This window comes from Lutra lutra, chromosome 14, assembly GCF_902655055.1.
Source record: "Lutra lutra chromosome 14, mLutLut1.2, whole genome shotgun sequence".
NCBI classification, from domain to species: Eukaryota; Metazoa; Chordata; class Mammalia; order Carnivora; family Mustelidae; genus Lutra; species Lutra lutra.
Genome location: NC_062291.1, coordinates 30,762,245 through 30,772,419, shown reverse-complemented (window position 1 = coordinate 30,772,419; position 10,175 = coordinate 30,762,245). Strand labels below are relative to the sequence as shown.

The window sequence follows — 10,175 nt, the reverse complement described above, 5'->3', positions numbered from 1 at the left end:
CTGGATTGTAATGAGAGCCACCCTTTGGGGAAGTAAGCCACCTGCTCACTGTGGAGCAGCGAATACCACAATTTCAGAGCAGAAACAAAAGCAGCAGTTCTGCTGCCACTGCTTTGGAGGGCACAATTTCCCCCAAAAGAGTCCATTTGAGCAGGAAGAAAAAGAGCTGTGTTCCTAGTGGAACAGTGTCTACTCTCCCTTTGTGTGTGGGGACCCTTCATTTACCTTTTCCTCCTCCTTTCTTTTTTTTTTCCAACCAAATTTCTTTCTTTTTTTTTTTTTTTTAAGATTTTATTTATTTATTTGTCAGAGAGAGAGAGAGAGAGGGAGGGAGGGAGAACACAAGTAGGCAGAGTGGCAGGCAGAGGCAGAGAGAGAAGCAGGCTCCCTGCTGAGCAAGGAGCCCGATGTGGGACTCGATCCCAGGACTCTGGGATCATGACCTGAGCCGAAGGCAGCGGCTTAACCAACTGAGCCACCCAGGTGTCCCTCAACCAAATTTCTTGAGTATCTGTTATGAGCTAGACACAATTCTACATACTAAAGATACAGCTAGGAATAGTACAGACGAAACCCCTGAATTCCTGGATTTGCCAAAGAGTGAAGGACATAAAGCATCAGATAGAACAGGAGTTGAATGACACAACGAAGCCACCTGGGAGTGGGGAGAGATCTGGGGGAGATCTGGGGAAACTGTATTTGAGGCCAAGGGAGCAACCAGGGAAGAAGCTCCAAGGTGGGGGAAAGCATAGGATGTGGAGGAGGAGCAGCCTTTTGAGAGGGCAGCAGTAAGAGAGGATGTCAGAGGGTTGGGGTCACCAGCCAAAATCCTTCTTCCTCCAGAGCACAGTAAAATCTCTCCACTCTGAGTCCCTAATGGTACTAATCACATACTGTTTCATGCCTAGGACAGTGGTCCCAGCTTTTCTGATCATACGCTCCTATCAGAGAAAAAAAACAACAACACTGGTATATACTCATATATAAATATACGTTTTTATATTTTGTGTGCCATAAATACGCCCCAAGATAGAAATTTAAAAAATTAGATAAAATAAATATCAGCAGAATTTCTTTTTCTTTCTTTCTTTTTTTTTTTTTTTAAAGATTTTATGTATTTATTTGAGAGAGGGAGTATAAGAGCACAAGCAGGGGGAACGGCAGAGGGAGAGGGAGAAGCAGGCTCCCCGCAGAGCAGGGAGCCATATGGAGGACTTGATCCCAGGACCTTGGGATCATGACCTGAGCCGAAGGCAGACGTCTAACCATCTGAGCCACCCAGGGACCCTATCAGCAGAATTTCTAATCTTCTCACATACTCTAATGGACTGTCTTGTGTGCTGTTTGGGGACTATAACACTGGTTTATGACTCAGGGTTAGTTTTTTGATGGGTGTTGGGTCTTATCTCCACAACTGGATTGTGAATTCCATTAGGCTAAAGGCTGTCATCCCTGATGTTGTCTGGCACAGGGTTGAACAGATGGAAACAGTAATTACTGGTGGACACAATGACAAGGAGACACCTTTGTATAGGGTCTTCGCTGGGAGGCAGGGATGGGTCCTGTGATTTTGCTGTTGCCTGGAGAAAAGTTTCCTTGTATCAGTCCAGGGTTCAACCAGTGAAATGGGGCCACTGTGTGGACTATGGAAGAAGGAATTTATTATAAGGATGATGACTTACACAATAGGGCAAGGGGCTAAGAGTGCAAGGGTCTAGAAGGGGTTGTTGAAGCATCAAGGAATAGTCACTAAGCAACCCTGGCTTGGGTGAATGAGGAAGAGCTTGCAGTTGGGTCTGGGAGGCATGTATTTCCAGGGGCTGAAATAAGACTAGGTGGGGAGGTGTTGTGCGGTAGAGCTGGCAGTCGGGAGGGAGGAGTAGAAACACAGTGAAAAAGTTCAAGAACAAACGGGAATCTAGGTGCACCCTTATGTCTGTTTTTCATGGCCCTAACCTGCAATAATGTTCAGAACATGTTGACTTCACTTCTGCTTCCCAAAGCTCATGTAACTTCCTTTTGCCCACCTGAAATCCAGAATGACACAGGGAAAGGCATTCTGAAAAACATAGCTTCTGGTCCAAATTTACCATAGAACAGTGCAGCCCATCCCTTGGATTGATTCCCTTTGTTCTGCTTCTAGACTCATGAAAAGAAATCATAACTGATTTGTCTTCTCAAAAAGACCTCAGTACCAGGAAGGGAAGGCCCTGGATGGTGAATGCAAATATTCCAGTCACTGGAAAAGTAGAGCATCCCCTGAAAATTAACACTTTAAAATATGTGTCTGTAACTACAAAATTAAACCTCAAACTATAATACAATCCCCAAATTTACTAGCCAGTAAGTCCCTGAGCAGCAAAAGGGAAAAGGAACTCCTTTCAATTTACTCTTCTCTCCCTGTTCCTGCACCTATGGAAGAGAAGGAAAATAAAGCAAAAATGAGCAGAAAGGAGGGGAGGCTAATCTACATCTTGAACAATTGCCACAGGTCATTTTATTTACCCAAATAAGCACTTGTACCATGTTTAACTGTATGCCAAACACAGACCTAAGTGTTTACAAAGATTAACTATCTAATCCTCATACCAAATCTGTAAATTGGTTCTATTATTACCCCTCTCTTTAACAGATTAAGTTAAGGGGCATAGAGAAGTTAAGTAAGTTGCCTAAGATTGCACAGCTGGGATTCACATCATGACTAACCTTAGCTTTATGTATAAAAGATTCAAACAATGATTCATTAAGTTCATTTTCATTATCATTTGTAAAATCTATTCACAACATGAAGTATTAGTTGTCATTTAAAGAGTGACTTCCTTAGGGACCAGGCAGGTTCTTTACAGCTACAGTCTCATCTAATGCTCTCTACTGCCCTTTGAGGTAGGTATTATGATTCCACTTTGCAGATGGAAAAATAGAAGTGATCTGTGTAAGGGCACACAGCTAGCTGACAGGAGATACAGGACTCAAAACTGACTCCAAAGATGGTGCTTAACCCAGACACTAAGAGGAGGCTAAGATCCACTATGGAGAAGAATGAATGCAGAGTCTAAACCATGCAAGTCAGTCTGGCTCATGGTGAGGAGAAACTAAATCAGACTGTCAAGTCAGAATTTTCAAGCAGTGTATGAAGCGATGGGGGTTGGAGAATCACCTAGGGCACTGTGGTAAGCCCATACTTTCTGGAGATAAGTGATCACTTCTGGGGCCTGGGATGGGAACCCCTGCATCCTTGTAAACTATCTTTAAAATAATATTGCTCCTATTTTTCTACTCCTACAGGTGTAAACTCCTTCTATGTCTCCCTCTCCCCCCATCTCCATCTGCTAGTTTTGATTTCTGGCCAATCCTGAGATATAAAGTAACTGCCAGTTCCCTTGGTAAGATCATACCTTCAGTACAGAAACAAAATGGGAATTTCTGAGATGCATGTTCTTCTGGCTCAAATGGTGGTATTTTCTGGTAAGAATTAATTTTGCATTCAAAATGTGGAGCTAATGTGTATGTTCTTTATGAGGTGAAGGAATGCAAATCATTCATATGGGTTATTCACTAGGAATGCACTCATTCTGTAGCATCTATCTCTCATTTACCTAATTTATTTTTCTAGCCATTCAGTTTGTGTATTACCCTTCATTGTCTAAGTGCTCTGCTAGACATTAGAGTTATAAAATAAGTAACACTGTCCTTTAAGTACACAATTTCTTTCTTTTTTTTTTTTTTTAAAGATTTTATTTATTTATTCGACAGAGAGAAAGATCACAGGTAGGCAGAGAGGCAGGCAGAGAGAGAGGAGGAAGTAGGTTCCCTGCCAAGCAGAGAGCCCGATGCGGGGCTTGATCCCAGGACCCTGAGATCATGACCTGAGCCGAAAGCAGAGGCCCAACCCACCGAGCCACCCAGGTGCCCCAGTACACAATTTCTAACTTTATTTCTGAAACCTTCACTAGTGACTTGTCTGACTTTGGGAAGTCACTGGTGGATCTCAGTTGCCTACCATAAACTGAGTGGCTCATATTAAGTGATCTTATAATTTGAAAGCCTCTAAAATCAAAGGACACAGGATATTTTAATACAGTCATAAAGTTGCTCAATACCTCTGAGCATACTGTTTAACTTCTATGACACACCTTCTCCTTTATAAAATAAATGGGAGGTACTAGAGCAGGCTTGAAAATGTGTATTCCAAGGATCTTTGTGAACAGGCTTTTCTAGGAAAAAAAGGTCTGTGTTCAAAAAGGTCTAAGAAATGCTGGAGTCAGAAGGTTTCTTTATCTTAGGACTTCTCAGAAACTTTACTGTACTAATTTTGCTTCATGTCTCTCCAAGCAGGAGATAGCAAATATGTTTCCCAAACTTGCTTGACAATGAAATCCTTTTCCCCTAAGGCCTCTCTGTAGTACTAATAAATTGTCCTCCAGAATACATTTAGGAAATGTCTTACTTTACACACCGTATACTCCTAAGGCCCTTTATTATAGCAATGTTCTCTATGTATCTCTATCTTAGATCAATTTCATGTCATAGATATCTGCTAGTTTATGTTCTTATGTGCTGTGTGCATACTGCTATTTTTCCTTTTTGGAGAAGTTGTGCTTTTGCTTCTCTTAGTACACAGGCTATAATCTCTCCAAACATGAATATATGGCCTGCAAAATCACACATCTTATTAGCACTTTGATCAGTAGAGTCCAGAAGAAGCACACAGTATGTTTTGCGGGGCAACATTCCCAAGAGTGTCACAGAGGAGACTTCTTGGGGAAAGGGATGAGATATGTGAACATGACAAATAATAGGATTAATAGGGCAGATTTCCATAGGAATTCAAAAAATATATTTGACATTTTGATGATGAAATACTATGGTCTTTCCTGTCACAGAATTACCATTCCTGACCAAGACTATTAGGACTCAGAGTAACAGAGCTGAGTGGCTCTGTGCAAAAGTCTGTATTCAACATCTGTCACGCTGGAGATCATTAAAGTTCAATTGCACCCTATTGTCTTCCTCCTACTCAACTTCATTTCACTGTCATTGCTTCAGCTGGGGATTAATCAACTATTTATGGGACGACTGGACTTGGGGAGTCAGGACATTCACAATGGGGTTTCAGTCTGAGGCTACGGTGGGGGAAGAAAGTTATAGTAAAAAGACTCCTGCTTTGTTAGAGTTTGTTGAAAACTGAATTAAACAAAAATATCTGAGAATAATGCTGACATCATTCATATTTCAAAAGAAGAAAGAAAGTACTTGGTATTCTGAAGAATCCAGAAATGATCCTGGCTTGAATCTATTCAGAGCTGGTTTCTTTGCCACTTTACTCTTCCTTAAGAGCTAGAAAAAAGCTGTGACGAGAGAATCAAATTAACGGGTTCTCTGTATAAATCATATCATCAATAGTGGAAATGGTGCTTCGTTATTGTTCCTGAGGACAGCTGATACAAGTGAAACATCCACGTAGTATGAAATATTTATGGCTTTATGAGATGGGGGGAAAAAACTTCCATTAGGAATTTTAAAAAATCTCACAAATTACTTAGATGTTTCCATTTTGCACATATATGCGCATTATGATTAGTTTTATTAGATTTAAATGTCAAATTAAATAATTATCATCTCGATATATGTTCCCAAAACATTTATGAACCTTTTTCAGGGGAAATAGAGTATAAATTCTGAGTTAATTTGCCTAAGTATCCAAACTCATGCAATCCAGCTATGTAGCTAGAATATTTTTGATATACCATTAATATCTTTTGACATGTTACAATAAATTATTCTGCAGAAAACAGCCAAATTATTTGGACAGTAGAATTTCAGGTCTGTAATATTAGGACCTACTAATTTGTCCCAACTTACTTAATAGCTAAGATAAAAATGTCAGTATGTCAGATCGGCATTAACCAAAAATGTCATACATCTTGACAAAGCTAAATCTCCTTAAACTTCTAACATATCTCTTAATTCCAAGACCAACATGTTCACACAAATAATTTCTAATAAATGTAAAACCTCGGTTAAGTTTTTGATACGTAAGCTGCTACTATGGGAAAAGATGGACCAAGCTCCTTCCCCACCCCCACCCTGTTATTCTTTTGGGGACAGCCAGGCCACTCCAGATGGTGTGTTACTGTTGGACATAGCTTTGGAGAAACTTCAACAGACGAAGGCTGTAATGTCAGGATTTTGCTGTGAGTCGTCCCCCTTCCCCCCCTGCAGTTCCCAGGGTAGGAAGGTGCTGAGATGGAAGCTGAGGGACGCCCGCCCACCTGCCACCACCTGTTCACTCCCTCAGCCCTCGGCTATAAATTCTCCTCCTTCAAAGATTCATCCAGCACTCTCCGACAGCTATTGCAGAAAAAGCGCTCCTTCTCTCTCTGAGCATCTGGAAAGATTTCGTCTTCCTGAAAAAGAAGTCTCGGGCTTTCCCGGAGGATTTGAAAGATCTTCCCCAAACCAGCCACACCAAATTCTGCAGCAAGGAGGTTCCCTTCTCTTTTCCAACCTCACGTTGAGAAAATGACTTTCTCTTCAGCACCTCAGTTTCCCCTAAATTTGAGCAAGTGAAGAGACAGCAGTCTGGTTATCCAGTAGGACAGAAGGCGGGATCCCGTACTCCCCACTGTAAACTCTGATTCCACGCGAGTTGCTTTGTGTATGACTTACTCGCTCAGAAGAGCCACGTTGGGGAGCGGCTCGATAGACCCGCTCGCGCGCAGGTCCTGAGCGGGCGAGCGAGCTCAGAGCCTCCCACCTTCCGGCCTGGGATGAAGTCCTGCAAGCCCAGCAACCCCCCGGCGGGAGCGCGCGCCGCGTCCGCGTGCGCAGGCGGCGCCGAGTGCGCGGGTGCGTGCGCCGGGACTGGGCGGCTGGAGAGCGCGGCGCGCAGGCGCCTGGCGGCTAACGCGCGCGAGCGCCGACGAATGCAGGGGCTCAATACCGCGTTCGACCGCCTGCGTAGGGTGGTGCCCCAGTGGGGCCAGGATAAAAAGTTGTCCAAGTATGAGACCCTGCAGATGGCACTGAGCTACATCATGGCGCTGACCCGTATCCTGGCCGAGGCCGAGCGATTCGGCTCGGAGCGGGACTGGGTCAGTCTCCACTGTGAGCACTTTGGCCGCGACCACTACCTTCCGTTTGCGAGCGCGAAGCTGCCTGGTGAGAGCGAGCCCTACGGCCAGAGGCTCTTCGGCTTCCAGCCGGAGCCCTTCCAGATGGCCAGTTAGGGCGCGCTCCCTGCCAGGGGGAGATGCCCAGTGATCGAGTTCCGGAGCCGTAGCCCTTTCCCCAGGAGGTGGCCAAGGATGCGTTCTTAGATTAAAATAGCAAACCTTCAGGTCACTTTTATTCGCGTCACCGGTTTTATGGACACGATTTTATTGCCTTTCTCTTCCTCCTTATCAGTATTTTGTAGACTACATTAATGGAACTTGTGAATGGTTTTGATTCTTGTGAAAATAATGCCCCCCTCTCCCTTTTGGGGGACGACTTTAAGGGAAAACAATCTTAAGAAAAAATAGGATTAGGCTATACTGCAGTTTTAGTCCTCAGAGAAACAATCACTTTCTTAAACTTTGTAAGTTTGACCTGTTCGGGTGAAGTTACAGTATTCATTACGTGTGTATGCTTAAAACAGCTACCTACCCGTCGTGTAAATATACATTTATGCTTACTGCATTGTGTGTGTATGCATGAAGTAGTCATACTTTTTTTTTTTTGCTAGAGTAAATGGCGTGAGTGCTCTGTATTTTTAAATGTATACATTATTAAAATATAGATTTTGTAATATAGAAATAAAAATGTGAGTTTGTTTTTTATGCTAAGTGCCCTGCTAGTTTCCTGATGGCAATAAAGTCCTATTTGGGGGCGATGATATTGAGTGCTTCCCTGAGTGAAGATGTGAAATGTTTAAATCTAATTGCACCAATTGGCAGATGTGCTCTTTTCTAATACTAAAAAAGGCAAGCTGATGAGAATACAAATAGTTAATCTGAAAGCTTTCTCTGTAACTTGGAACTATAGATGTATTATTTTTTGTGTTTTTTTTTAAGGTTAAATTAATCGAAATAACATTTAGCTTTTAAGTAGATATACAATTCCTCAATATTTTATTGAGCCCAATTACTACTAATTCTTACAAGTACCCAAATATATATATTTGTTCCTATATAGGAATATATATATCTTAATATTACATATATAAATATAACTAGCACTGAGAAATTTTAAAATGTTGCTTTTGTAAGTTATTTCCTTTTAATCAGTACAAGCAAGCAAAAAGGGCATCACTGCCATCAAGGCTAATCAAGATTAGAGCAAAATAATATGCATGGTATTTGTTTGAATTACTTTCATAAATTTGCTTAACCACTGGATGCGTAAAGCAAACCCTTAATGTAAATAGTGACTTGGTGATCAACAGCACTGCATGCATTATTAGAAATAGCAATTAGAAATAATAACTAGAAAAAGCAGGACTCTAAGTTATGTGTGCATTTGGCATTTTTCACAAGTCAACAGAAACAACAATGACATCCCCCAAACATATTATGGATTCCAACGCCTAACATCAGATGCAGCCACCTACTTGCAATTTATATTATTTCTATAGAAAGTCTCCATAGAATTTTTACTTTCTTAATTACCCCTAATTAGCAAAATCCCTTTGGTATATAAGGAATATATTTCGTGTCTTCCCCAGGGCATAAACTTAAACTTACAAAATCGCAAGTTAATCTCTAGAAAGCTTGGAGAATCAATTGCTGAATTTCTCTTTCCTTCTGATACCCGTTAATAAGAAACTGAGGAGGGCTCAGGACTTTGCTTCCTCACTGCAAATTAGAGGGTAAAATGTTTAGGCTTAGAAGATACTATAGTTTACACTACATAACTCTAGAAGAGACGATACCATGTCCTCTTTCTGGCCACACTCCACACTGCAGTGTGTACTTGAACTAATGACAAGGCTCTGGGCCTCTGTCTTTCTTACTATTTGGGCACGATAGTTTATTATTTAGACTCAGAAAGCTTCATTAATAACCCCAGTAAGTTTGTAGAGTTTAAGAATGAATAAAATCAGTACTAAAAAATGTGTTAATTAAGGAAGTTCTCAAAAATGTGTTAAGATGGAGTCCTTCTCCCAGTAGGCTTCATATCCCACTCTCTAGACTGTAAATTACCTTGTAAAAGAGAGCTGTGCTTTTCATTTTATCTCTAATGGCTTTTAGTAGAGAGGGATAGACAGAATAAACTCTCAATAAATATTTCTTTTTTTATTATAAACAGTAGTTTCTTAATGAGATTGAATAAATTAATTAAATAGAGAAGATCCTAATCCCATGTCTCTTCTTCCCCATCCCATTCTCTGAAAAGAATGGTAATCTGTCTGTTAAATATTTTGCCTATAGCTTCCTTTTCTGTGTTTTTGAAATCTCTGGAAGCAATTTAGCTCTTACCAAATCCCTAAGCTATCCACCCCACTTGATGTACTATTTTTTCCTGGGAGACATTTGAGGGAAAAGTAAATGGGTCTTAGTGATCAAATCCAGTCTTGGATAAAACTCCAAAAACTGTACATTGGGAAATCCGTTATGATTTATGGATTAGGAGCTTGGATAGCACAAGTATAATATCTTTTTGAAGTTAAGATTCATATATTATTTTACATAATAGATCGTAGATTATCAAAACACTTAAGAGTTGCTACAGTATTCTATACTGTACACATTTGAAAAATCTGTGTTCTTTCTAGTTTGACAATAAGGCATATTGAAATTCAAAAATATTCTTTTACCTGGGCTCCCTTTTAAAAAAAATCAAATATTATCAAGCACCTACCCACACCCAGGCTTACTCAACACCACCCTTGTCCTTGGATATGCAGCCAAGATGAACACACGTACTAATGAATAAGCAGTCCTAAACTGAGTATTGCTGAATACTTCAGTGGTGTAGCTCCAGGAACATACGCAAAAAGAACCCTTTAAGAGGGAGCATTAAAATAAAAGAAGACTCCCCTGGGCAGGTTTTCAGTTTGATTAGTTATTATATCTGGGCTCTTCCTAGGTGCTAACTGGAGGCTGTATCCCCAAACACCAGGGTCAGAAGTCTTAAAGAACCATATACAAACGAGCAGGCCTATCATGAGGGGAAAGACCATCCAAGCCAGTGGT

At 41.1% G+C, this 10,175-nt stretch overlaps 1 protein-coding gene across 1 annotated transcript; it reads left to right on the top strand.

Moving 5' to 3' along the window:
• The first annotated feature begins 5,655 nt into the window (after nt 1–5,655).
• Nucleotides 5,656–7,735, top strand: ATOH7 (atonal bHLH transcription factor 7). Its single transcript, XM_047703381.1, has one exon. The coding sequence runs from the start codon at nt 6,771–6,773 to the stop codon at nt 7,227–7,229; it is 459 nt and encodes a 152-aa protein (XP_047559337.1). The 5' UTR covers nt 5,656–6,770; the 3' UTR covers nt 7,230–7,735.
• Nucleotides 7,736–10,175: the final 2,440 nt, after the last annotated feature.

Excerpts from the sequence above, each read along its gene's own strand:
- ATOH7 (XM_047703381.1), top strand. The coding sequence starts at position 6,771 with ATGAAGTCCTGCAAGCCCAGCAACCCCCCGGCGGGAGCGCGCGCCGCG.